Source organism: Rousettus aegyptiacus, unplaced genomic scaffold (genome assembly GCF_014176215.1).
Source record: "Rousettus aegyptiacus isolate mRouAeg1 unplaced genomic scaffold, mRouAeg1.p scaffold_m13_p_3, whole genome shotgun sequence".
In the NCBI taxonomy this organism is placed as follows: domain Eukaryota; kingdom Metazoa; phylum Chordata; class Mammalia; order Chiroptera; family Pteropodidae; genus Rousettus; species Rousettus aegyptiacus.
The window spans coordinates 19,657,393-19,685,337 of NW_023416306.1; the positions used below are offsets into that span (position 1 = coordinate 19,657,393).

The 27,945-nt window shown below is 42.0% G+C and overlaps 1 protein-coding gene across 9 annotated transcripts in view; it reads right to left on the minus strand.

Moving 5' to 3' along the window:
* Positions 1–27,945, minus strand: part of PALM2AKAP2 (PALM2 and AKAP2 fusion) — a 399,047-nt gene that overhangs the window by 154,551 nt on the left and 216,551 nt on the right. For 6 of the 9 annotated variants that reach the window (XM_036239052.1, XM_016129981.2, XM_016129979.2 and 3 more), the window contains one exon: positions 26,383–27,078. The exons of the other annotated variants lie outside the window; for them this stretch is intronic. In XM_036239052.1, the coding sequence (XP_036094945.1) occupies positions 26,383–27,078 (696 nt within the window). The remainder of the gene's footprint in view (positions 1–26,382; positions 27,079–27,945) is intronic. 9 annotated transcript variants of the gene reach the window in all.

Sequence of the window (27,945 nt, forward strand, 5' to 3'; positions counted from 1 at the left end):
ATGTGCTCACATTTCAGATGCCTTCCTCATCCCAAGAGGGACAGTCTGCGGCTGTGCGGGGGTTTCACCTCATTAAGAGGCAGCCTGCCCGGTAGCACACATGCCATCTTTGTTTGAGGGGCCACTGCTCACTAGGTAATTGGTTGGGCTTACAGAGACAGGCCTAAGGCAGGGCCCCATGCTCTAGTTCAAAGACAGCTGCGATAAGAAAAGTCTTGTTCTTACTATTATAGTCCAATTTGCAAACATGGCGGGGGATTTCTTTCCTTCTTCTTTTTATTACCATGCCTTTAAAATGGAAATCATTTAGGGAAGTGAAAGTGGTGTGCTTTGGCAAACTAGCCATGCATGTCACTGTGCTTATTCAATATCAGAGCGAATCTGGATTTCCCTTTTTCTCTCAAGCTGCCATTAAAATATTTGTCTTGATTACTAAAGTCCCCAGATCTTTGTTTTCTGTGGCGTGCATGGCTGTGAGAATACACAAGGTGAGACAAAGCACCAGGACAGGCCCAATAAGGGTTTTGGGTCAGAGATGCTCACAGGATCCTGCCTTTGACCACTGCCTCGGCAAGGCTTGAGCAGCAGGCTGGGCACACGCCCATCTGCACTGACTCCTGTGAGTCTCTTGAGAGCTGTGAACAGGAACCTACCCTTGGCACTCACCCCGCCAGGCAGATCCTTGACAAGAGCCATGTGCCACAAGCCTTCAACTCTCAGCTTCTGAGCTGTCATCAGGGACGTGCTCTTGCCATGGGCTCTCACTGGCTGTGCCCTGAACGCCTTCGCAGAAGCACATGCCAGTCATCCTTACCCACTTCTTGTCTGCCTTTCTCCTCCACTGGACTCTAAACTCCATGAGGTAGAAACGGTGTCTTGCACATCACCACGTGTCCAGTGCTAGCACAGTGCCAAACCCATAATAGGTGCTTAAGAAATGTCTATTGAATGACAGCATCTATATGAAAACGAGTCTTCAAGAAGCTGCTGCCCATGACAAGGCTGGTCACACACCATTAGACCCAGCTTTATGTCAGGCAGCCCTGTTAGTTACTGCCTACATCCTGGACAGCAAGTTAGTCATACCAAGCCTTAATTTTCCACACTATAAAATAGAGATAATAACACCCATCTCATAGGACTATTATGAGACTAAAATTAAATATGCAGGCTGTATCTAATTTTGGAAGACTGTATTTTTATTCTCAATTATTTTCTGTCATCTCTATAAGAGGATTCGACGTTCCCACCCATTGCCAAGAGACCTAGCCATGCTGCTCCTACAGGAGGAGTCTACTTCCCTTCCCAATGAGGTGAGGTTTGGCCACGTGATCTACCTCGGCCCATAGAGACAAGCTACACACGCAACATCCAAGCATGAAGTTTAAGAGCCATTGCCATATAGTGGCTGCTCCATCTCCCTGGGTCCTGGAATGAAGATAGCAGAGCTGCAGCCACCTCACATTCAATGTAAAATGAGCGAGTAAAAAAATCTTTGTTGGGGGTTGCTTGTTACAGTAGCATAAACTAGAGAGAAATCTGACTCATGCACAGTATGTCACAAAGCAGACGATTAGTGACCTACTGTGGAACAAATACACACACCGTGAGGTTTCTACCAGATCAACTATGCCACGGCTTTGGGTTCGCTTGGGTGCGACATTTGATCACTAGAAAAAATTCAAGTTGGCATTTCGTGGCATAAAAAGAAAGTGATTTTTTTTTTTTTTAAATGGGATGCAAAGCTGACCCATTCTTTTAGGACACGGCAGTGCCTACAGCCTAGAAAACTCATCCAGAATTTCATTCACGGATTATTCATTCCAACTAATAGTAGTTTATGTTGATCAAGTCGCTTTGCTTGTTTATCAAGCCATTATTGGAGAGTGGTTGGCTGAGCCCCTTAACATGTTAGCTCGTTTAATCCTCACACTTATGCCGTGAGATGGAGTGATACAGTAAGGACACATGGTACCTGGGACGACGTAATGTTTGTGACCCTTCTCTGCCCACAACACTGGGCCAGAATTCGCAAAGAGCAGTATCTTTGTAGCACACCCCCTACCCGAGCAGTGGGGTTACAGTCTTCCTCAGCTTCCCCTTCACTGCACCCCTAACGGCGGGGGCAGGGGGTAACTGACATCACCCACATTATACGGGACGAGGAAACTGAGGCTTTGAGAAATGAAAACATGCCAAAGGTCATCCAGCCGATCAGCAGCGAAGCAGGGACTGAAAACTGTCAGAGGACTAAGCCCTATGCTGGGCTTGTCGCCTATGTTCACTCATAAATCGTGGTCCCTTCTGCCCCCAGTTCCAGACCTAGGAAAAGTCACTGGCACAGTCCTTCAGATTGGGGCCACTATTCCTCCTAAGCCATCAGCTTGTTCAGAACTTATTTAGTCCTCTTACCCAAACTAATAAACGGTAAGAGAAACGTGGTATTAGGGAAGCTGGCTTTCGTTTCCTCTTCTGATTGACACCTACGTTTGGCCAAAGTGAAGCCTGCTGACCTTACACTTGCAGCTAGGAACCCACCAGCAACTTCAACCCTGTGAACACTTATTCATACTTCAGGTCCTGCATTAAGTATTCGATGCTATTCGGAGGTATTCGAGACGTGGTCCCATGTCCTTAAGGAGCTCCACCTTAGTGTAGAGACAGAGTTGCGAACAATTAATTACATTACAAGTCCTTCTAAAGACAGAGTCTAGAAGAGAGAAGGATTAGGTGTGGATGACAGAGATGTACTCTGGCTGACTACCAGGGACGGCTTCAGGGAGTGTGTCGCATTTAAGCCTGGCTTGGTAGAACGAGTAATCTCTTGACAGGCAAGAGCTGAGAAGAAGGACCTCTCGCAGAAAGAACATGCTCAGCACAAGGCAGATGGTCCCTGCAGGGTCAGATGCCTAGAAACACAGGCTGGAGTTAGATTTGGGGTCTAAATTTCTGTCACAATCTATTTTACACTGTAAAAATATATCTCGAGTCCAGTCTTAAACACCCTGCCCAAGAAAGGCTCACACCTGAGAGGTCATTCAAGTCTTTCTTGAATGTGTGGGGCTTTGGAGACAAAACCTTGAAAGACTCGAGGCTTGGAAAACGTACTATGGACACTAAGTGGGGTATCGGCACGGAGGACAAACAGACCACCCCTTCTCGTAAAGAAAAGTTCAGAATGGGATAAACATGACTATCTGAAGCTTGGCATGGGTTAGGAGATTAAGTCATTGCCTGGACAGATATTTACTGAGCACCTACTATGGACCAGGCATGGTACTAGGCATTTGGGAAACATTAGAGAATAAAAACATCTCTGCCCTCCTGAAGCTTCATTTCCAAGGAAACTTTTTAATAATATCTGCCAGGTGTGACTATGTGAGTATCCACTTATCAACTCAGCCAGTCTTTCAAACAACCCCGTGAGATAGTACTATTAGCTGAATTGTACAAATGGGTAAACTGAGGCTCAGGGCCGTAAACTCATCTTTGGTCAAGGCAGTAAATGGCAGGGCTGGAATGTGGGCTCCAGACCCCAACAACGTCCTGTCTCTCTGCATTGTAAGCAGTCGTAAAGGAGGCTAAATTTTGTGTCTCAGCTCCCTGGGGAAATGGCTGTCCCTGCATCTAGCTTCTACTTGAGCATCTCACAAAGTCTACATTTCACAAAGCTCCACGTGTTTGGGGTGGGAATACCCCGTCCTCCCTCCTGAGTGCTCTAAGAGTGTACCCTCAGAGTGTGTGACTCGCCAACGTGTGCCCCTCCGCAGTCCATCACCCATATCTGTAACGAGTCTAGAAATGGAGAGGAGATTCTTAGAAACTTTTATAGCAATATGTTGAATCTAATAAAAAGAATTGGTACTTGTAGTCTCTTTTTTTTGTTCATTTTTCTAATAACTCGTTTTCACTGTACTTTATAAAAGTATTGTTCTGGGGTGAAATAGAAATTTAGAAAGAAGAAAATAAAACCCGATCCTCCGCCACAGTCAGAGAAGCATTGTTCTCCGGGAGTTCAAGCTCCTGGGCTGGGCGGACGGCATCCATGAGAACAGGGAGACCCGAATGATGAGGTCCAGGAAACATCTGTGGGGGTGCTTCCTCCATGTCACCCTCCTTTCCATTTCTAGCAGGTGTGTGTGTTTGTGCTCTCTTGCTTAGGGAGAGGAGGGATTTTGACAGGAGCTGGTTGTGGGCCTTTAGGCCTTTTGCAAAAGCCAAAACTCATTAAAGAGATTAAGCTAGGCCTGGGGGTGGAGGAGGAAGGAGGGAGGGGTGCACTTTCCTCCAGGAGCTGCAGAGGAAAGAGGTCGGCTAGGCTGCTGGTGGGGGCGGGGGAGGGAGGGGGCAGGAGAAGAGATGTGGAAGAGAAGCCGGATGTTGAGTCTAAGGGCTTCCAACCTCTGCCAAAGTTTTTGTCCCAATTATGGCTCAGAAGCCACACAGGCTTCAGCCCTGAAGGAGCTGTGAAGGCCAGAGCCTGGGCATCCTGGGACAGATTGGGCAGAACTGTGGTGTGGGCCTCCTCCAGGTGAGCATGGTACCCTTGCACAAGTCTGGGTCTGAGAAAATCCCAAGAATAACTGAGATTGCACTGCCAACCAAGCCAGAAGCACTAGGGCTCAGCGTTGAATATAATTTAATTTAAAGAAAATAAAGTGGTATTTTTCATGTGGACCAATAGTTATCCCTGTTATCCTTTGAGAACGAATTCAGGGGTTGCAGTGAATGAGAAAGACCTGGAAAGTCAGGACAGAGGGGAGGGCGGTTTAGGCAAAGCAGGCCCTCGGTTCCAGAGGTGAGGATACATAGGGTGTGGAGGGAGCCACAAGCCGTCCCTTCTGGCCCAGTCAAAAGCTGCGGAGCTGCCGAACTTTTGCTGTCCCTTCTGCCTGGAATATTCTCAGCATGGCTAAATTCTCATTTTTCAGGTTTCAGCTGAAATATCCCATTGGGAGGAGTGTGTGTATATGCACACACATGGATGCAGTGTGAGTATGTGTGTACCTGTGTCTACGATGTGTGGACATATACACATGTGTGTATATGTGTGGGGTGTGTATGGAGTGCGCACACGTAGGGGGTACAGGGGGAACCGTCTTGCAGTCCGCAATCCCACAACTGTTCAGTTGCTTTCCTGTCGCTGTTTTCTCTTAGCCCTTAATTCCCCCAAGTGACCCTCTGTCTGTGTCAAGCACCACACACTTTTGTAGCCAGGACAGGAATTGGGTCTGAGAATCTGGGGATGCCGCTCTGTGACTGCAGGAAATGCGCACTCTTCACGCGAGGACAGGCGCTCTGCCATACACAGCCTTTTCTACCGGGCATCTGAAAGTGAAACCCAGCTGCCCAGGCTCCTCTGACAGTTGCATCTGTACTTCTGGGGGCTCCCTCCCCAATTTCTTAGTCCCCATGATTCAGGGTCGCGAGTTGCCTAAGAGTGGTAGATGCTGAAGGCCGGACATGGAACTGATGGCTCCTTCAGAAACCCGCATGGCGCAGCCCCGTTAAGGCACGGTCAGATCTGCCAGAGTCCCGTTTCCTGTTGCCGATCTGGCTCAAAATCCCCAGAGAAAACCTTCCCCTCAGAGAACTGGTCACTTTTGCTCTGTTTAGGCTACACACAGAAAGTAGAGAGAGCTTCTTGGAAATGCGAGAGCAAAATAGCCACTGTCGATTTTCATTTTCTCCTGAAATTCTAGTTTCAGTTCCTATTTAGTAGAAGTCATGAGGGAGGTTTCCCAGTCGATCCAGGCTTCCTGCCGCCTCTGGGAACAAACTGCAGCACAGACCAGACCCCTAGGGCCACAGTGGCCTCTTAAGCAGACACAGGAGTCCTTCTTTTTGGGAGTAGTGCCAAAGAGGCCGTTCCTGTGAGAGGTTTACAGAATTCCAGACCCCAGAGCCTCTGTCCTAACCTCTTTCTAATCCATCCATCCATCCATCCATCCATCCATCCATCCATCCATCCATCCAATAAATATGGATTGAGTCCCTTTTGTTTGCTAAGCCCTGTGCTGGACTATAGCAACGGGACTACCATAGAGAAAAAGGGCAGATCTTTGCTTTCACGATGCTTGTCATCTAGTGGTCGAGACAGATATGCAGATACACACCCTCCTGCCTGCTAGAGAAAAAAACCCCATTGGACTTACCACAACACCCCACACCCATGAATTTAAACATAATCATGTCAACTCCCTGGTACACTCAGCTTTCTGCTCCTGTCAGAGTTTCCTGAAGCCAGACCGCGTGGTGGCTCTAAGACATGTCTACGCATTCTTTGACAATTCTCCTTTCAAGATAGAGTCTAACCGCCTTCCTCCTGTATATGGGCAGGCTTTAGTGAAACGCTTCTTTTTTCTTTTAATATTTGCGTATGTCATATTTTGATGTCTTGACGTACAATCATTTGGCTTAATCACTCAAAATAGTTATCGGTCTTCCACGATATGTCATATGTCAGTGATAACAAGATGCCCTCCTATATGATGTGAAATATGCTGACCCCTTCCATGTATCTCTTATTCAACAACAAACAACCAACAATTACCGAGTCGCAGGCACTTTGCTGGGCTCCTTCATGTAGGTGACCTTGTTTCGCTTTCAGATCTCCAAAGAAGAAAACTGTTTTACAAGATGTGGAAACTGAGGCTCAAAGTACAATGCAATGTGTGAGAGTTACTAGAACAGTGCAGTCCTCAGTGACACAGTTTCTTTTCATTCAAAAGTACATATCGGGTCACTGTATTTTTTCTGTGTGCATGTGGTGAGAACATTTAAGACTTAATCTCTTAGCAACTTTCAAGTATTATGATACACTGTGGTTAGCCACAGTAACGATAGTGTGCATTAATAGATCCCAAGTCCCTTCTAACAAATAGAATATGCCAGAAGTGATGCCGTGTGACTTTGGAGGTGAGGCTAGAAGAGGTGACATTTCTACTGGGCTCTCTCTTGAGACACATGTTCTCAGAACCCAGGTGCTGGACTATGAAGTGCCCCTTGCCACATGAGGCGGCCACAGGGAGATGTTCTGGCTGACAGCCCCGGCTGAGGTCCCAGCGGGCAGTGGCTCCAACTACCAGCTGTGGGAGACTCAGGCCCTGCCACTCTCTGACGATGATCCCATGAGGACTCCTGAGTGATAACTGCCCGCTGAGCTGTGAGAGATATCGGCAGCAGCAACCGCAATGGCAATGATAATAAAAATACCGTTTTGTTTTAAGCTACTAAGTTTGGGTAATTTGTGGTGCAACAATGGATAACCAGAACAGCGCGTTGTCCTAGGAACATTGGTGGACCTCTGCTCCTCCACGGCCTTGCTAGTCAAGGAGTGGCCAGACCACCAGGAACTTGTTGGAAATGCAGAACCTTGAGCCCCCCCTCTGACCTACTGACCCCAAGCCTGCATTTTAACAAGATTGCCGAACGTTTCACATACATGTTGAGGTTTCAGAAGCGTTGCTCTGCAATCTGTTTTTTAAAGTACATTATTTTAATGCAATGCTTAAAAAAAAATCAAATACAAAAAAATAATGTAAAGATACAAACTTCCAGATATAAAATAAAGGTCATGGGAATATAATGTACAGCTTTGTGACTATACTTCATAATACTGTATTGTATATCTGGAAGTTCCTAAGAGAGTAAATCTTTAAAGTTTTCCTCCCAAGGAAAAAAAACTTGTAACTGTGGGGTGATGGATGTTAACTGGACTCATTGTAATGATCATGTCGCAATACATACAAATAACAGGTCATTATGTTGTATACTTGAAACTAACATAATATGTCAACAATACCTCAGTAAAATAAAAATAAATATAAAATAAAAATAAGAAGTCTGACTATACCAAGTCAGAGAGAAAAATAATCCTAACTAACATACCTACCACCCAGATTTAATAGATAACTATAGGAAACATGCCGAACACTATTTTAACTACTTTGCAAATATTAGCTCATTTAACCTTCGTTACAGCCTTGTGTCAGAGGTATTACTGTATCATTCGCCCCTCACCCCTATGTTATAGATGAGGAAACTGAGGACAGACAGATTAGGGAATTTCCTTGAGGTTGCACAACTCATAAGCAACAGAGCTGGTGTCTCCACGCAGGGGGCCTGGCTCTCAGGGCTAAGCTTTTCTTTTTCTAGACATACAGCACTCTGCCTTCCTCATCCCCTCCTCGCCCTTCCCATATCTCAAGTCTATCAAGTCTCCTTTGAAATTAGTCTCCAATTCATCCCTTCCTTTATTTTACATAGCCACCACCCTGGTTTATCTGGAACTCCTGCAAAGGCACCTGGCAGGCCTTTAGCCTCTTGTGACACCTCATGTCAACTCCTTTTATATCATGCCCCAGATTAATCTTTCTGCAAACATTGCCCCTACCGCCCTCCCTGCCCAAACATTTTCAGTGTCTTTGCTCTGCCTGGCATCTGACCAGGTCCATTTGGACTCTGAGGCCGTTGAAGCCTGGTCCCACTTCTGGTCTCCAACAGAAAACAGAATCCATCATCACCAGACCTCCATCAACACATCTCAGCTTCCTAGTTCACTTACACTTTTCCTCCCACCTGGGTTTGCCTCCTTCCTCTCCTGGTCTCCTCACCCTGCAGACTCCGCCTCCTCGGCAAATTCTCCCTTGACTGCTTATTGTTTAAAGTAAGAACTCCCACCCTGAAACTCAATTAACACTTAGTAGCAGCTTAATATCTCCTTTTAGCTCTGTGTGTATGTGTTTGTGTGTGTGTGTGTGGTGTATGCGTGTGTGTGTGTGTGTATCTTTAATAGCCACTACTGAATGAGACATTTATTTCTATTGTGCTGCAATATGCATAACATAAAATTTACCATTTTAATAATTTTTTATGTATACTGTTCAGTGGCACTAAGTACACTCACAATGCTATGTAACAATCACCACTATCCATTCCCAAAGCTTTTTCATCATCTGAAACTAAAACTTTGTATGCATTAAACAATAACTTCCCAATCCTCCCTGTAGTTCCTGGTAACTGCTGTTCTACTTTTTGTCTCTTTGAATTTGACTAGTCTAGCTACTTCACATTTATCCTTCTCTGGCTGGCTTGTTTAGCTTAGCATAATATTTTCAAGGTCCATCCATGTTGTAGCATGTGTCAGAATTTCTTTCCTTTTTTTTTTTAAGGTTGTATAATATTTCATTGCATGGACAGACCGCACTGTTTATCTATCCATCTGTTGATGTACACGAGTTGTTTCTACCTGGCTATTGTGAATAATGCTGGACATGGGTGGACAAATATCTGTTCAAGTCCCTGCTTTCAATTCTTTTGTGTATGAATCATTTAAAATGTTGTTCTAAAAATGAACAAGCAGGGATTGTTAGTTCCACTTCACAGATGAGGAAAGCAAGGGCTCAGAGAAGTCAATTCACTTGTCCAAGGCCATATGTCTAGGACATTAAATACTGTTTTTCCAAGGATTCTGATTTTAAATACTTTTTCTAGCATGAATGAGGATCTAACTTAGTGAGGATTCCATAATTCAAAGTTCTACGAGTGATCTCTATTAATGCTGGTGGTAATGACAATCACCAGAAACAGCAAAGGTGAACTGGGAAATACCTCTTCCAGCATAAATGTAGATTTGAAGCCTCTTAATGAGTTAATTAGGTCCTGAACCCACCCTTGCCTTGAAGATTGGAATCTGCAGCACCTCAGGGAAACTTCTGTGACCTGAGATTTGCCCTTGTCAGGAGGAGTTTTGAATTTAGGGTTAAGGACTAGAAGTAGCTGGACAGTTTACTTCCAGGTCCACAGCCCCTGGTTCTGAGCCAGCTCAGGTATAGTAAGATCTCAATATGATGGGGGCTGACGTTTAGGTGGTAGATAGGGGACCAACATCCTCAGCATGACCAGAATGGAGGGGTTTCCTGGATTGTGAGCCGCCAGAACTAAAACCAAGAAAGTCCCAGGCTAACTGGGATTGGCCACCCTAACTTAAAGATCATTGTGGAAGAAAAAAATAAAAAAGATTCATAGCAGTCCCATGCTGAGACCTGGTGGAATAGAGGGCAGTCCTCTAGCCTGTTATCCATGTCTTTCCTTTTCTCACTCCTGGCTCTGTCCTGCACCTCCTTTGGGAAGATAGATGTGGGGAAAGGGTCATTAAGTCTTGGAAGTGAGCTTGGATCATTCAGGCAAAGAATTCTGAGCCCTGGCATCAGAAGCACAGCCTGGAGCAGGGCAAGGATGCAGGCTATGAGAGGGCAAGTCCCCTTGACACATGGACAAGGGTGTGACCAGAGCAAGGCCCTATTAAAGCCTAGGGCCCAGGACAAGGGCTCCTCTTGCTTGGGACTAAGATGGTACTGATCAGGTCCATAGGAAAGCAATTCCACATTTAAATGAGACCCCCGAAGTCAACCTCAATTAATTCCTGATTCCCTGAGAATCTGGGTCCAGTGTGGCTCGATATTTTGTTTTTTCAAGAGAAGAAAGTATGAAATTTGTTGGGTACAAATTCAAATTCAAAGCAAATCAAACAAAATACCTTGTGTGAATCAATACAGTAAAGGCCAAATCCAATACCTTTACGGACCTGCCCTTGAACTTCCAGTCTGCAACTTCTTCCTGAGGAGCATCCTTTCCTCCGCATCCCAGCCTCAAGTCACTTCTCCCACTTCCTCAGTCTCTTTAGTTTCCTCCTGTTCTACAAATTTGATGACCAGACAGCCTGAGCTTCTGATTAATGAGTTCCTCCTGTTTGGAATGCCCTAACCTGGCCTCACCTTTATTTACTGACAATCACACTCATTCTTCAAAAGCAAGTGCAAACCCAACTCCTTCAAGATGTCTGCGCTATGACTCTTGAAATTCTGAACCTAGGGTTAGGAGAGCAGAGAATGAATCTTGGCTCTCCAATTTTACACAAGTCACAAGTGCTCTGAACCTCATATATAAAATGGGGCGCTCTTTTCCATTGACCTTGAAGAGCTACTTTTTGTGAAAATTAAATAAGATAATATATATTAAGACATTTAGTACAGTTTAGGCCATTCAAGCAGTGCTCAGCAAATGTTGATAGACTAGGAAAGTAAATTTGAATATCTGACTTATGCTTTAACCAGTAAAGTTTTTTTTTTTTAATAAAGTATCAGATGATAAATATTTTAAGTTTGTGGGCCATATGGTTTTTTTCATCCCTAGAGAATAAGTAAAAAAAAAAAAAATGGGCATGGCTGTGTTCCAATAAAACTTTATTTACAAAAATAGGCAGAGGGCCAGATTTGCCCCAACAGAGAAAGTTTTTGGCCCCTGCTTTATACTCACACCTTGGGGTGATGCTCTCTGGCTCTCCAAGCTGTTGTTACTACTCCTACTAATAGCTAATACTCTAATTCTGTGCATATTTACCAAACTGTGTCCAAAACACTTTTCAAGAGATTTAACCAACATCACTATTTTATATGTGAAGAAACTGAGGCATAAAAAAGTGTCAGCTGGACTTGAGAATCAGAACTCTATGTCATTGTGGAGCACCGGTACAGGCCTTGAGAAGCACCTGCACAGTCTCGAGTGTGTTTCTTCGTTGTTGGATAAATGTGCATTTGCAAAAGAGTTTAGGTCGCCCTTTCCCTCCTGAGCACTGGTGGTCATTATAACTACGAACATACACAACAGTAAATCTCCTCCGTTGACAACTGTGGGCAACAGGCACATGGTAGAGACCAGGGACCAATGTCCTCTCTTGAGTCCCTATCTGGCTAGTGAGTTCTGAGTTTGATGTTCTGTTTTCTTTCTTTAACTCTTCCTTTTTCTCTGCATATCCACAGGAATATGAAATCAATCATATATTGCAAAAGGAAAAAGGAAGTGATCTGACGTGATGTCTGATTGTCTCGTGATGCTCTGTCTGACCCTTCATAATGGTCTCTTTAGGTGAAGAGCTCTTGCTGGGCCCTGAACACTGCTGTACATCTCAGGGAACTGCCAAAGGATCAATGAAAGGAAAAGAGTGGTCGCAGTGCGGGGATGGCTAACAAAGCAGAGATGCCCATCTGCATGCTGGAGGTAGCTTGACCATATGCTCTGTCATCCAAACTGGAACACCACTGAGAGCTAGGCTGCAAAACGTGCAAACTGGGACACATGGCCGCCCAGGTCACAGATACCTTTCTAAGCTGCCACTGGTGGGCAATACTGCTCTGTTTTAGAGAGAAGAGCAACTGGCCTGGCCCTTCCCCTTCTGATCCATGATCCCTCCACATCATGAAACATTCATCCTATACCACGTGTTTGTACCATGCTAGACTTAACTAGAAAAAAATCAAAGCGGAACAGGCCTGGTCCCTGGGACTGTTTCCAAAGAGTTAAAAGTCTATAGTCCTTAAAAGTTAAAGCTGGCTCTTGTAACTTAATGTACTACAGTAAATTAATATAAGTATGATACTCTGTTTATAATGTAAGTTTTTCTCACTCAGGAGAGAGTAGGACATAGAAATGCCAGGCATTAGCCCCTAATGAGGCCAGTCTGTTTATACTTTTTCAAGAGAATCCAAATTCTTATTTTCGACTATGGAAACCATAAGTCTTGGTAAGTCAGGTGTTCTCCCACTGAATTTCAAACACAGGAAAATGGACATGGTTTCCACCGGGCTTGAAAAAACCCTGGGTTAGTTAGACAGGGAAGGTAAGACCTTGGAGCAAGGCAGTAATGGAGAATTTGCTGAGGGACTCCTCAGGGCCAGGCCAAAGCCACAGCAGATGGCTTTTACAGGCCAGGGATTTTAGGACCTTTTAGAAAAAACACCCCTCAGCTTGATATATTTCTTTTCTTTCATTTTTCCTTTTCTTTCCTTCCTTTCATTGTTTCCAGTTATAAAGACCCTTAATGCTGACATTCCCCAGAATGTCACCCAGTAATTGACTTGCCATCTAGTAAAATTACTCATTTTTAGATGTAAAAGTAGGGGCCAAAAGAGGAAAAAGGACCTCTTCTAAGTCACACAAAGAAGGGCATAACTAGGACAGAGTCTAGTCCATGGGTCCCTTCATGCTCAAAAACGCTGATTCTATAATATCATGTTTTGTTGTTTTCAAAACACATCTAAGAACTTAGAGTTCAGTGGTTTGGTTGATAAAGTAGTATTATGTTGTACATTTTACAAACAGAGTTGCTCAAACAAAGGCGAGAGAGAAATAAACATTCAGAAATCTATGCCTGATTGAGTCCTCTAGTTTCATTCTATTTTTCTCTTGACCTGATTTCTCTATTTTTTTTTTTTTTTGCCACATATTTTTCTATAAAATGCCTCAAACATTTTTCTTTTGTGAGGAGAAAGGGAAAACAGAAAGGAAAACCTTTAAAACATTCATAATAGAAGCCCTACTTGATCAGTATTCTTTTTATTGTATAGAAGAGGAAATTGAGTTTGGTGAATTGAAACCAATTGCCCAAGATTATCCAGCTGGCCAATAACGAACTTGGAATTTGACTTTGGTCTTGATTACAAAACCATTTTTTGTTGTTGTGGTTGTTGTTTGTTTGTTTACAGAGTTGACGCAAGGATTCCAGCCTGGACCTCTCCTTTGGATCATGTCTGCCTGCTACAGGCTATTCTGAGCTGTTGTTTCCAACACTAGCTGCCCATTAGAATCACCTGGAGCCATTTAATAAATGTCCCAGGCCTCACCAGTACCAGTTAAATCAGGATCTCTGGGGTGGGAAGTATAATTATATACATATAGATATTTTAGAGTCAAAAGGAAAGCTTATTAGAAAAGGGGTATGCTGCACAGACACAGTGCGGTCTTCTCTCAGAGGCAGAGTGAGAGGGACCTGCAATTATATTTTTAAGGAAATGTCCCTGATTCTAATGTACAACAAACAAGAAATGATGACCAGAGAGCTATAGCATGGTGCTTCCTGGGAGAATTCATGGGCTTTTGAGAATTTCAACTGATCCTACAGGTGGGAATACATCTCATGTAAAAAATAAGCTCATTCAATAAAAAACACAGAAGAGAAGAAAGAAGAGTGAAGAGTGATGGAGAAGAGAGAAGTTGAGATGTCCCTGAGTGGCTCTTTTTCCATTCAAGTCTGAGTATTCTCTAGAGCTGAGCCAGTTCTACAGCTTGCATTGACTAGCTTAGAAGGCATCCTGAAGCTGAAGGCAGGAGTGCTTTACAGTGGGGCCAGCTGCTGGGCCCATCAGTGTGCTCGGTTGTTTGTATATTACATCACTTCCCTATCTGGAAACTCAGTCTGATCATGTAATTTACTTTGCCCAAGTAAAGCAGAAGAAGCCCAATTAGACCTGGCCTCCATCAGTGAGAAACTGCTTATGCCAGAGACAGCTCTCACTGGAACAGATGTTACTTTTGTTCGTCTAAATGATGGAGATCTTTACTGGAGAGTTTAAGTTTGCTGCTGACTTATTCGATTCCTTCCTCACAAAAGGAACAGAGTGACAGGCACCTGGTGTAACAAAGAATTTGCAGTCACCCGACCTGGGTTTGAATTCGAGCTCTGCGTTTCTGCTCTTACTTCCTGTCGCTTTGAGCAAGTCACTTCGTCTATTTCACTCTAATCTTCAAAATGAGGGATCAGGGTTTTTAAAGGCATGCAGTGAGGCAGGGCAGTGTTACCCAAGTTTCAGGGGTAAATGAGCACGGCATTAAATGACACTGACTCACGTAGTGAGAAAGTTTTTGCCATTTTGATTCTCTTTCATTCCATCTGATTATATTAAAGAGATGGAGGTGTATTTTTCACATCTCTCTAACCCTGCTATTCCCTCCTTTAACAATGAGCTGGTCTCGGGCAATTGTATGTACTATTAGGCAACTGTATGCCCCTGTGAATTAATAATAATGCTGATTTATATTTATTTTGACAGTTACTTTTACAGCATGTGCTACCTAAGATAGGACTAGAAAGTTACTTTTTAAGTAAATTTCAGTCAAAAAATGAAATAATGGTCCACAGGTGGTATAAGCACAGGACAAAACGAATTAAGGTGATACCTAAGAGTCAAAGTTTAGGAAAAACTGAGTTAAGGCATGTGACAGAATTCTCACATTGAGTACAGTAAGGATGTAGTCAGAATTCAGAGAAAGAAGAAAGAACTAAACCTGTCCATGTACTCTGTTTTGAAATAAGCTCTTTAATAAACAAAATTTGCATCTGTGTTCTAAGAGTACAGACGATCACTGTACTGCAGAGTTGATTTCACCTTGAGGTTGTCCTTGGGCTGACCTAAGAACCTGGACCAAAAAGAGTAGGTACAATGCTCATGTTTCGATACTTGGTTTCATGTTTCATTTTCAGACTTGAAAATGAAAAAATAGTTGGGAAATATAATTATCATCTTAAATTTGATTAGCTTTTAGTTTACATTGAAAAAATAAAAAAACACTAGAAATACTGGTTTTAGATGAAACACCATGGTAAGAAAGGCTCCTATTTCATCAGTTCTTTGAATTGCCCAACTTCCTGCTGATTATTATTCTTAGTAAGATAGGAAGTGAACGTTAGAGAATATTATTATTCTCTGAACACATGACCTCAGGACAAAGATAAAAGACTAAAGATTTGGAGGAGAGAGAAGATCACATTTAAATTCATATGGGATTTGCCTCTTGTTATTTTTCCTAAGAAGAAATATGAAGCCCCGAAAACTATTCAACTGTTGACAACAAAGTTTTTGTTTATTTTTCTAGGAATAAAACTTTTGACCATGAAGGACATGATGCCACAAAGTTCTGAAAACATTACATTGTTCATTTAACCTAAGAAACGTAGAGTAGAATAATCTATACTCTATGAATTGTTGTAGGAAAATGGTTTTTTTCATCTTGAATTATAAGTGAGCTCCCCAGCCTGTGACAATCTATCATTATACAAGCCATGTGGGTTCTGTTAAAAAGCAAAAATTTCAGTCTCTGATGCTGGTTTTCTGCTTATGTTTAAAACGGAAAATGCTTCTGTCAGATTTAAATGCAACCCCAGTACAAAGCCTCATTCTCCTGAAGGCGTTCGGGAGACTTCATCTCTAGTTTTGGCTTCGCTGTTACCTTGGCATGGGTAAGTCTCATCTCCACTTGGACCCTTTTGACCCAGCCATAAAATGAGCGGATTATAGTAGATTAGGGGTAACACACTCAAATGGCAACAGAGGCCATGCAGGTGATAGAAACAAAGAAACCAGGCCAGGAATAAGATAACAGGAAGTGGTGGTGATGGTGAATAAAAGAACATGGCTCCTCCAAGGGGGACTGCCACCATCAGCTCCAGGCACTTGTCGGCCAGGAAATCAGGCCCGTGGTGCACAGGGCCTCTAAAATGTCAAGAGAAGTGGGAAATTCATATTTTAGAATGAGAATCCTCTTTATTTATTATTATTAACAATAAGTTTAAAATGATTTTAAGAACACTATACAGGCAAAGCTCATATAACTGTAAGCCAGTTTCAGCCTGTAAATAACCATTCTGTGATTTCTACACTATATGATGTCTTGAGATCTTGTAATCTTATAGCAAATTTATGCTTTTGTGTGTTGCCCATACAGTGGAGGATTTGACACTGAGGAAAACAGGAGAGGAGTTGGGCTGTTGGGGAGACAGTGTGTTCTACTGGTGGCTGCAGAAGGGTGAGACAGCCCGGATCAAAAAGTGCCTGGGAATGCTATCACGCACTATTGTTATTAGCTGTTTTAACATGAGTGATGATGATGATGATGATGATGATGATGATGATAGCAGCAATACCATCACAATGAAACCACTTTTGCTTATTCAGAGATGGACCTACCACTCCGAGACTTTTCAGAGTTGTTTTGGGCAACTTTGTTTATTCTTTTTTTGGTGAATAAGGAAGGGAAAACTGTCAAGCAGAACAGCAGGACTCCTAATGAACCAATAAGAGAACAACAGGTGATTTTAACCTCTGCTTCTCCTTAGGAAGGAAGTGCTGCAGAGAGACCTCCCATCCTCTAGAGGGCGGTGTTACTAAAGAGCATTTGCTGTAGTAGGTAAAGGTACAAAGATGGCTCCATTATCTAAATCTTTTTGTATCAAGCATCAGTTGCATCCCTAACACCAATTTTATGACATAGAGCCTTCTATGTAGAAGGAAATAAAGAGAGCTGGGCTCAAAACTTGTCTTCCCCACCTGCAATTTTTAGCTCTGCTGCACTGGCCAGGTACCAATTATTTCTGTAACTCCGTTTCCTCACGTATAAAGGAGAATAACAGCAACGTCTGTAAGGTTGATGTGCAGGAAATCCTGCCTATGCAGGGGAAATGCCTAATTCTATGTTGGTAGCGCTGAATTATGTTCCTGTCCAAAGTTATTTTCTCATCGAAATTCCTCCTGATACTGTTAGAATTCATCTGGTAGTCTTTTGCTTTCCATGATGGGAAATAAAACCTGGAATAGAATTATTAAGTTGAACTACACTGAACTGTCAACATTCAACATTATTTATCTACAAATGGCAATTTTACACGGCTCAATTTAAAACAAAAGCAGTCACCAACACAAGGGAGCTTTCCTTTAATATTGGTTCTGAAACACACCCGAATAGCCTATAATCGTTACATTTAGGAAAGGTAAGACCTTTGGGAGAGGGACCGACACTTTCTTATCATAAGCAAACTAACTACTTTCAGCTTACATAGTGCTTTGTGTAAATATCATTTCCTTTAACGCCACAGCAACATTGGAGATGGATGTAAGCACACAGCCTTTCATAGGCTACTAGATGTGTCACTGTTGGTATGCCCTAGAGTTGCTGGATGTGTAAGGTGCTCTCATGGTTCCAGCCCACATGTCCACACAATAAAGGCTATTTCAATGAATAAAAGAGAATAATTAAAGAAAGCCCTGCCTCTTGGTGTGTAGGATGAATCCGATAAAACCTAGCTCTGCAAACACTTGGACCAAATTCTTAGAAGCCTAGGGACCATCCAGTTCTGGTATCCCTAGCACTTCTGATGAAGACAAGATGTCTTTGAACTTCCTTAACTTTCTACCGGTTGAAACTCTTGTTAATTTCGGCCGGCAATTTGAGCAGTCTATAAGGCACCATTGAAATTTCAATCTTTAAAATTACCTTCCATGCATGAAGACATAAAAAAAAAAAAATCCACCACGGAACCCAAACAGATGAGACTTCCCCAATGATTTCATTTACTCCATATCCTCAAAGAGAACAACTTTCTGTAACATTTTTACAGTTGGTATTACATCTGCCCTTTGTTCTTTCCTTCATGCGATAACTTTTAAACTTTTTATTGTATGTACCAGGCTCCATTGAAGGCCAGGGGTCAGCAGGCTACAAGCCCAAAGGCCAAATCTGGCCCAAAGGCTGTGTTAGTGAATAAAGTTTATTGGAACATAGCCACACTCATTCATTTACATACAGTATATGGCTGCTTTCTGGCAGAGCTGAGGTAGTGTGACAGAAATCATCTGGCCCACAAAGCCCCACATGCGTACTTATCTGGCCATTCACAGAAGAAGTTTGCTGACTCTATTCTAGGTAAAAGAGAATACGATGATAAAGAAGAACAATGAAGTCCCCAGGTGTCTTCAGATGTGCCAGTTTAGAAGACCGCACTGGATGAATGCTTGCTACTTAACCTAAAGGGCAGCCTAAGTTTGACCCATGGGATCACAGTCAATGCCACTGCTGGGGGCTTGCGAGGAACAAGGAAAAGGGATGACAGGCGAGGAGACAAATGTGCGAGAGTGGGTAAGAGAGAGGAACTGTTGGGAGATTGGATTAGTGTGGAAACAGCTGGAACATGCAGGCCACAGGGATTCCCACTGAAGGACACTGAGACCTATGGAGGGGCCGGGTACCACACGTATCAGAATCACCTGGAGACATTAACAAAAATGCAGGTTACCGGGCCCCGGCCCAGGAATCGGAATCTGAGTTCTAGGGGTGTGACCAAGCTTCCACATCCTTAGCAGGTGACTCTGAAGCCCACTCCAGTTTGATTAGTTTAACTTCAGTGAGCAGCTGAAGGTACTCCCACCGCGGCCTGGCCTGAAGTCCGCTTGTGGCAGGTGAGAAGGGAAAGAATTGGGCCACAGACACGCAGAGGTCGATGCAGTGAAAAGGCAGTTTATTGTCTATTAATACTGTACAGAGGAACAGAGAGAAGCTACAAGTACAGCATCAGCTGTCACTGGCAGTGTTATTTCTGAAGTCAGTTTTTGTTTTGTTTTTCATCTGAAGGAAACAGAACAGTCAAAGTACACTTCAGGTTACAAAGTACAGCAGCTAGCCCAGCAAGTCTACTTCAGAGTAAGCACGACAGGCTCCCACCCCTCCCCCCGACCAACCACAAAATGGATATATTTACAGAGATGTCACTCACCCCAAGTGAGCTGCTAAAGCTGAAAATTCCATCGACAATCTACATTCACTGAAAAGCTGCATCACACACAACATTTTCTGGAACCCCTGTTTGACTTTAACTCTACTAAGTTAGGAGCTTGAGAGGAAGAAAGAACGTTCCAGAACCCCACAAAGAATAGAACTCTTTCCACTTGCGAGGATAGGATATCACAGAATTAGAGTTGGAGCTGCACACAGAGGAGTTCGGATCAGGCATTGCCAGGTGGCCTCTTTGTATGTAAAGACTTGCCATTGCAAAGCCAAGGGACAGGATGACTCCCTGTCTACCTCATCTAGAAACTGAGAGGTTCCCATACTAATAAGAAACTAGAGTAAATTGGCGCTCCCTTAGCACCTTCGGGCAGTTGCATAGTTCTTTCATTTTTGGAAATTGTCTCCATGATGCTAATGCTCATAGTGGGGCCCGGGTCAGGCCTGTTGGAGGGATTCTGGTGATGAAGGAATTAAAGTGATTTGTATGAGAATCAGAGGGATTATTTTTCTTGAAGTGGAGAGAGTGTTTATATGACCTTGCCTTGTTCAAAAAAGGATCTTGGCCTTTCAGGGTAGTAAAAATAAGGCCCATCCTGGGAAAGGATGGATGGCTGTCCGGGAAGAGAGTCTAATGGGAGAGGTGAGCAGACTCCGAGGTTCGCCCTGTTCTGTCAGTCAGACAGAGGAACAGGTGTGAGTGAAGGTCTTCATGAAACTGAGTGACTGCAATGAGAACTCAGGAATTTGGCAGAAAATTGGGGGGGGGGGGGCGGGAGGGGGAAACCCAAGAACATTAGAAATTCAGAATCTCTTTTATGGATGGATAAAGACAATTCTTTCCTGTCTCTCCTTAACTCTGAAAATGTGATACATGCAGTCTCATTCGTTGTTAATTACAAGGTAAATAATACCTAGTTTTATATTGTTGGTTTATACGTTTATGCATAGACTAGATGGCCAGAGACTTCTGACTCACCATTTCATATATGTTTCTCAAATGCAACATAGTGAGTGGTCCCTTAACTTCAAATGTAGCAATTATTACCTAAATATGTGAGAGAGCTGGACTTCGATAAGTGCTGGACTTGGCTTACATTTGAAATAGCTATCTCCTTCCAAAAGATCATTATATATTATTAAAGGTGTGGCCCAGAGAGCTCGCAAGCCACATAACATAGTTTCTCTAATGACAGCTATCGAAAGCTTGATCTTAACAACCTAGGTCTGTTTGAAAACACTGGATTCCCGCCGTGGTAGTGCAAGGGCAGGTCACAGAGCTTTGTTCACGCCCCCTAAGGTCTGGGCTAGTGCTATAGAACTCATCAGAAAGTTATGTTAATGGAATGGAGAAAGAACTCAGTCAATGAAGGGTGTTTTCAAACTCAAGTTTCATAATGCATATAGATTTCATTATAAAAATAGTTTTCCTTAAAAAAATACATAAATGTAAAATATTCCATTTCTATAGCCACTCCTTACTCCCGTCCATATCATGCTACTTGTCTTAGACTCTAATGAATGGGCACACCCATCACTTACGACTCAATCACACCACCATCTGAGTCCATCTCGCTTGCTTTTTCAAGCTATGCCAATTTGTGCTTAAAAACTAAACTCCTGATAGGGGGTCTGCAAGTTCTCTTCCCTCACTTTGGGAAGGACCGCAGGAGGACAGGTGGCCACCCCAGGAATGTCAGAGTGTGACACCTCAGGCTTAGATGAGAACACCGAACATCTGGTCGACAGACGGACAGAGGCAACGCCCAAGCTATGCCCACTTGATCCCCCTGGGCCAGATCTGCAAGATTCTACCTCAAGGCTCCTATGATGAAATTCACAGCTCTGAAGAGGGCTGGGTAGGGGTGGGGAAGAGAATGTTGTGTTAATTCAGCTTTGGAAAAACAATCCGTGTTTTTTTTTTTTTTTTTAAAAAGGACAGAAAAGGAGAACATAAACAGCGACGCTAAGGCAAACTTTCAAATGGCACATGAGAACGCTTTTTTTTTTTTTGTCATTCATTTTGTTAACATCACAAGGCAGTTACATTCTGTAAACATATATACCATACAGTACAGTAACCATAGGAAAATAAAAAGAAAGCCACCCTGTAATTCTTTTCTTTCACTCCAGAAGGACTGCCTCAAGTTTAGGGAGGATTTTATGGTTCATGAGATAGTTACTTTTTTTTTTTTTTTTAATAAAAATGCTGTGACTTGCAAAAAAGAGCCCCAGGTGACTAGTAAGAGGAGAATATGGGGAGAAGATGACCATTTACAACTCAACCTACAGAAACTTAGAAAATAGTCACAAAATATAAAAAGTCATTAATTTCAGGAAACATGTTGTTTTCCCACTTTGTAAAAGAGAGCATTGAAAAAAAATTTTTTTTTTTTTTTTTACCAAAGTTAAGGCTGTCCAGATCTTAGATGTAGAAAGTCTGTGGTCCCTAAAATTACATACTATATTTTCACATTGAAAGCAGGTTTTTGTGTTTTTTTTTTTTTGCACTACAGTTCTGACCTTCTTATGTTAGACTGGAGTGGAGGGGAAAAGCAGAGGTTGATTTAAGTCATATAAAAATTAAGGGGGGTGGGGCAAGGCTGGCCTAGGGATTCCCCAGTGAAATTGCCCTTTGAAACTTTCAGGATATAATCTTTATTCTATCCTTTTCTACATTCAAATAATAAGTATTTAGGTTTTTGTAAGAATGGAAATTTCATTATGGAGTTTGCTGAAATTATGAAGATACAGACACATTACATTGTGCTGCTCAAAAAAGACCGACGTTTCTTTTTCCCTAGAGGAGCTTCTAAAAGATTGCATATTTACAAAGTTTCTGAAACTTATGTCTTAACTATGCTGAGAATTTGTGGTTCCAATAGCAAACATGCATGTTGCAAAAATATAACATAAAACTGCTCGCCCTGGAATCTATTGTCCATGAAGTAACATTGTGAGAGGTGAGAATATCCCCACGAGGAATGGGAGCCTTTGGTGAGTTAAATTCCACGGGGTGGAATGGGGATGGGGAAAGGTCCAGTGACAAACAGAGACAGCTGAGTTTCTAGATATAAGTAAGCACAACAACGAAAAAGTTCTCTGTGCATGTTTTGTCTGTGTTCATCTGTTTTAAAGTGACAGGGTTAATGCTTTTTAAAAAGGACGACTGGTTTAGTGGTTGAAGTTTTGCCTCTATACCGTATCCCCTCCCTCCTCTTTTGCTATCGGAATTAAATACATCGTCTTTGTCAAGGGTGTTCTGTGGTCCCTTGAAATGAAATTCTACAGAAGTGAAGAGAAATAAGCTGTTTCCACACTTGGTTGGCCTCAACGTTTTGCTCCAGAGAAACTCTCTCTCTCGGAGCAGAGGCGGGGGGCGGGGGTGGAGTGGATGTATATATACCCTTTTATAAAAACTTGACCCTAACCAAAATAAAATACTCTACTTGCATGTAGGAAAAACACATTTATCACCAGGATGCAAGATGGAATCGGTGGGAATCTGAAGCAGATACATGTCTGTTAACATATCAGAAAGGAGTCAAATCGAATGAACTCAAATTTGTTTGAGTTTCCTGAAAGTCTTTGAATGACTGGAGGTTGCTCAAGAGACTGAAAGAAACTGTGTTTGAGGTTTGTTCAGAAGGGAATTTCCTAGCCCATTTCCTCTACTCCCAATATTAAGTGACATTACTGAACATTGTCAAATCACTTCTAGAGCCAACTAATTTTTGGTTTTATAAGGAATTAATATACTTATGGGTAAAAGAGGTACAGGTAAAAAAAAAAAAAACCAACTCCCCTTAGTTTGTCCAATTACACATCAAAAAAAAAAAAAAAAGGATATACAAGTCACTAAGATTTTTCAGAATATGTAAGATTAAACTTTATCGTTTTAACCATTAAAGGATCTTTAATTCAATGCCACTGAAAATCTATTTATAAACAAATGAAATTTTCCTTCTCTCCCTTTCTTCTCTTTCTATTTAAAAGGGAACTAATTATATGATTTTAAAAGAAAGTCCAACTAATCATTAGCTCAAAAAAGACCATGGTTTTGCAGCTTCATTATTGATTCTCTAATTAGTCTGGTTATGTAAGTCAATACCCTGTATTTCTGAAGGGCGTGACGCCATATATAATAAAGTTTTTACACAGGGAATGCCAATGACAGCAGGAAGGCAGAATGTTCACAATCACAGCTCTGTTGATATTTTCATTATGAAGGATAGTTTCTTGTCGCTAGGTGGGATTATAGGTCTCATCACATAAAAGTACTGGCTGAGCCTGAATCCCCCATTATAAGAGAAAAATGATGCAAAATATGCAAATCTATATGCCATATTCAAACACACCTGCATTTACTGTGGCCACAAATCATTTTGATAAGGTAACACATCTTACTCTAAATACCATTAAAAGATAGGCTTTAATAGTAAAAGTATAGAGAGAACTAATTCATATAATTTGCTAACCCCCTATAATAAGAATTGGTGATGAGAGTGCAGATTATCATGGGTCTTTTAAATCTAACATGCACTGTTGTAGTGAGAGGTGCAGATCATTTTCTTCATGAGAAACTAGTTCACTTATGGAGGGAAGGGAGGGTCACGTCAGGGAATTGTCTGTCCTAGAAGACGCTGATTCTTTTTATCACACAGCAAGCTCAAGGGTCCTAAGTTCTATCATTCCACTCACTCACTGTGCTTTTAAAAACTCATATTGAATAGTTTCAATACCCAAGTAAATAAAGAAAAGATAAGCTATGGCAAACTTTTAGAGTTTTCTTTCTTAAATAAATTATTAGGATAACAGATTGTCCAAAACATTTTTTCTATGTTAAATGGGTTTCTCTGGCATGTCATTTTATTTGACATTTTAATGATGGTGAGATTTATAGGCAGCAAAACCAGATGTTATTTCTAGATAATAGAGCAGGTTTATTCAATTGCAGCTACTTTAGTGAACCTGAGATTTAGAGATAATTCCCTCAACTACTCAAAATGAAGTCATGGATGGAATCATCTTAGAAAGCAGAACTTAGCTCCTTTATTTTTCCCTTCTTTAACTTTTTTTGTTTGGATATTGGTGATAAAATGACTCACTTTGTGCTCATTAAAATACAATTACTTGAGAAATATGAACTTTGCACAGTAAAAAAATTTTCCTCTCCAACTGGAATACATAAAATGTCAAGCCAAGAAATTAAAAATAATAATAGATTTGGCACTATGAAAGCTATTTAGGGCAAATTTATTGGTTCTGTAATGAAATTTTCTCAAGACATTTTTTTTTCTCATCTACTTTCCATAGAAGTTAGACTTAATATAGTATGTCTTATCATTTGTTTTTTGAAACTATGTTCTATGGAACACAGATACTATTCTGAATTATCTGCAACAATGCTATGAACATTTGAGCAAATAGAGATATATCTGTTATTAAAATCAGTTATAATGTTACATCTTTATTTTATTAAGTATTATTTTATTAAGTTACTTCCCTTTGGTTTTACTATACATGTGGCTGTTTGCTTTGGGGAAGAGCTAAGAATTTATTTCAAGAATTGTTCACTGTGTTTTAGATAGAAACTATTCTTTGATGTTCTGAAATCTCCAGAAGTTTAAGAAACACACTCTAAGAAACTCAGCTATGTGCCACTCAATCGGTATTTGTGGAACAAATTTAAGTACTTCACATTAAGAGGACAGGTCTTTCTTAATCTTTACAATTTTTTTTTTTTTTGTTTTTTTACATCTTGAAATTTATTTTGAGGGTGGATAAACCTACATGCTAACATTATGTGAAACCTCCTCTTTCTCATGGGAGCAGAAAGAAAAGAGTCCAGAAATAAGGCTCCGTCATCGACTAGGCAGGTGAGATGAACAGGTAAATTCAGTTACAGCACCATCTACAATGAAGTGGGAGCATCGCAACAACCACTGTAGGTCGGAAAGACTGTTCTGGAAATATGGTCACTGCAGAGATACTCCTCAAAATAACTCCTTCATTGAAAATAGATTAACATGGTCAGAAAACATCCATGAAAAAGAAAACAATATAAAAATTTACATTTTTTTTTTTTTTTGGAGAGAATAGAAGCAAGGCTCATGGATTTGCCTACGTTTGGCGATCACTACTGATGCTTAAAACAATGTTTGTTTCATGTCCTTAGAAAATTAAAAAATGGTGCTTCTTATATAAAGGGTCCATCAGTTAAGCCATGAAAGAGAGACAGCTGCTGACAGGCAGGTCATGGAATCAGTCCCTACATTTCAGCTGTGACAAGCACTGGGTTCTTTTCTTTTACATGAACTTCATTTCAGTTTTAACAGAAGGAAAGCCATAGATGCACAATACTGTAATCTGGAAGCTTGTGTAAGGCAGCAAAAAGCATCACCCTAGATTGGACAGACTAAGTAAGATCCACTTTTGGCTACACTAGCAACCAGCTAGAGCCAACAGCATTTTGCCACACAAGATATAAAAGCAAAGATCCACAGCAAAGGAGGCCAAGTGAGAAGTCAGCGACGTGGCGATGGGTGACTATAGGATAGGAACACGCTACAGAACAAAACCCTCGGGGCCACTGGGTTCAATTCCGGTCAAGTGAATTAAGGCTACTATATAACTCGCTGATGTGAAGAGTCCATTCCAATCGAGCAGTAAGGAATTGATTCACTCTTGAAGACACAAGGAAAGGTTTAGAGGAAAAGCAGGTTCTTGGAAAGAATGAGGCACACACATGCACGTCGTCTCTCAGGTGAGGAAACTGGAGAAAAATGAAAGGGTTAAAAAATAAGAGAGATCAAAGCAATCCAACTGCAAGGCAAGGCAGGTATTTGCTTCCAGTTCACAGTATTGCAGTTAGTGGTACAGTGAGGTCTACGTAAGTGGTGGAGAGCACAGAGGCTGCCCAGAAGAAAAGAGAAGAAAGAAGTGGTCACATGACAACACAGCATTGACAGCGCTTTTTCTTTTGGGTACCTGGGGCTGGCTCTGTGGCCAGGCTCTCTTCCTTCCCTTCTGGGGACGAGGGTTCTGTGGTGTCTGAGACTGGCCTCCCAGACACAAGCTCGGCTGCATTCCCATCAATAGTGGACACATCCGTCACCGTCTTCTCCCTCAATGACTTCTCATCATCTTCGTCAATGAGGACCAATTCGGCCTTGATGGTTTCATCATAGCCTAGCACCTTTTTAGTCTCCTCTTCATCCTCGATATTTTGGTAGCCCATGAAAATCATGGTGACTGGCTGATCCAAGTTTGCCTCCGGGCCTCCAGAGCTGGGAGCTTGGACCTTCTGCCCTGGGTTCCCGGAAGAATGATCTTTCCTAGACTTATGTACCATTTCTAACTTGGCCTCTTTGCAGAGCATGTGTTCCTTAGGGTGGCCGAGGCTCCCATCTGCAGTCACAATCCTTTCTGACACGTGCCCTCCTCTTAAGCTTGATTGTCCAGCCTTCTGAATAAGCTCTTCTACATCCTTGGAGCTTAATTTGTGCACTCCGTTTTCTACTATGGTGCCTCCCGAGTGCACCTCATACACTACTTTGGTACCATCATCATAGACTTTGACTCCTCTCTGATGGACCCCCTCTGGGCCAATGGTGGATGCAGAGAGAATCTTGGTCTCTCCTGTTTGTTTGTCTTTCTCCACATTAATTTCCATGGCGTACACAGCTTGAATGAAAACAAGAGAAAGGAAGTGCATGTTACAACAAAAAAAGCCAGTGAATGGTTAATTGCCAAACAGACAAAAAAAAAGGTTTTGTGCCCTTTCTAGTCTAACTGCCAAGCATCTTGAGTGTTAGAATAGGTGCACATCGTGGACAGAGGTGGTTATATATGTGTTTTAACAGAGCAGCTTAATGCGCTTGGAAGACAGATGTATAGAGTTCCATAGCTCATTGACACTTACACTTCTAAGGAAGATCGGCTACAATAAGGCCAGAAGTGACTATTTAGATCCAGTACGTAAATCTCAGAGAGGCTGGCGACATGCAAGTTTACCTTGATTGACAGCTTACCCTTGGCTTATAGACAATTTTAATGCTCTTGGTTAAGATGTCTCCTAGTTCCAAAATCATAAATCTTTTTTTTTAACCCTTTCACCAAGTGTTCTACTGTTTTTCCTACAATGCTCTGTACTGTTAATAGAGAATATCCAAAGGTTTTTGCAGGTGGGACGTGGCTATCCTCCATTGTATTATAAATATGATATTTACAAAACTAAAAAGCTACAAAACTGGCCAGATGACATGCTCTGTAAGCACTTCTGCCATTAGCTATGTTTCTAAAACAAGAACTAGAAAAAGAACAAGATAGAGGTCATGTCATCCCAAGACACTGAGATTTGAAAATGAGGACCACAGGAGGTCTCTTTCTTCTTCCATGCACACAGTGCCTTGTCCTCGCGATCTGCCCCACACTATCTTTCTCACCTGTCACCTCCCTTCTGTCACTAGTCAATCTGAGACGCTATTTCATCTTCCCTAGATTATTGCTTCCTACCTGGTCTTCCCACTCCAGTTTCGCCTTCTCCAACTC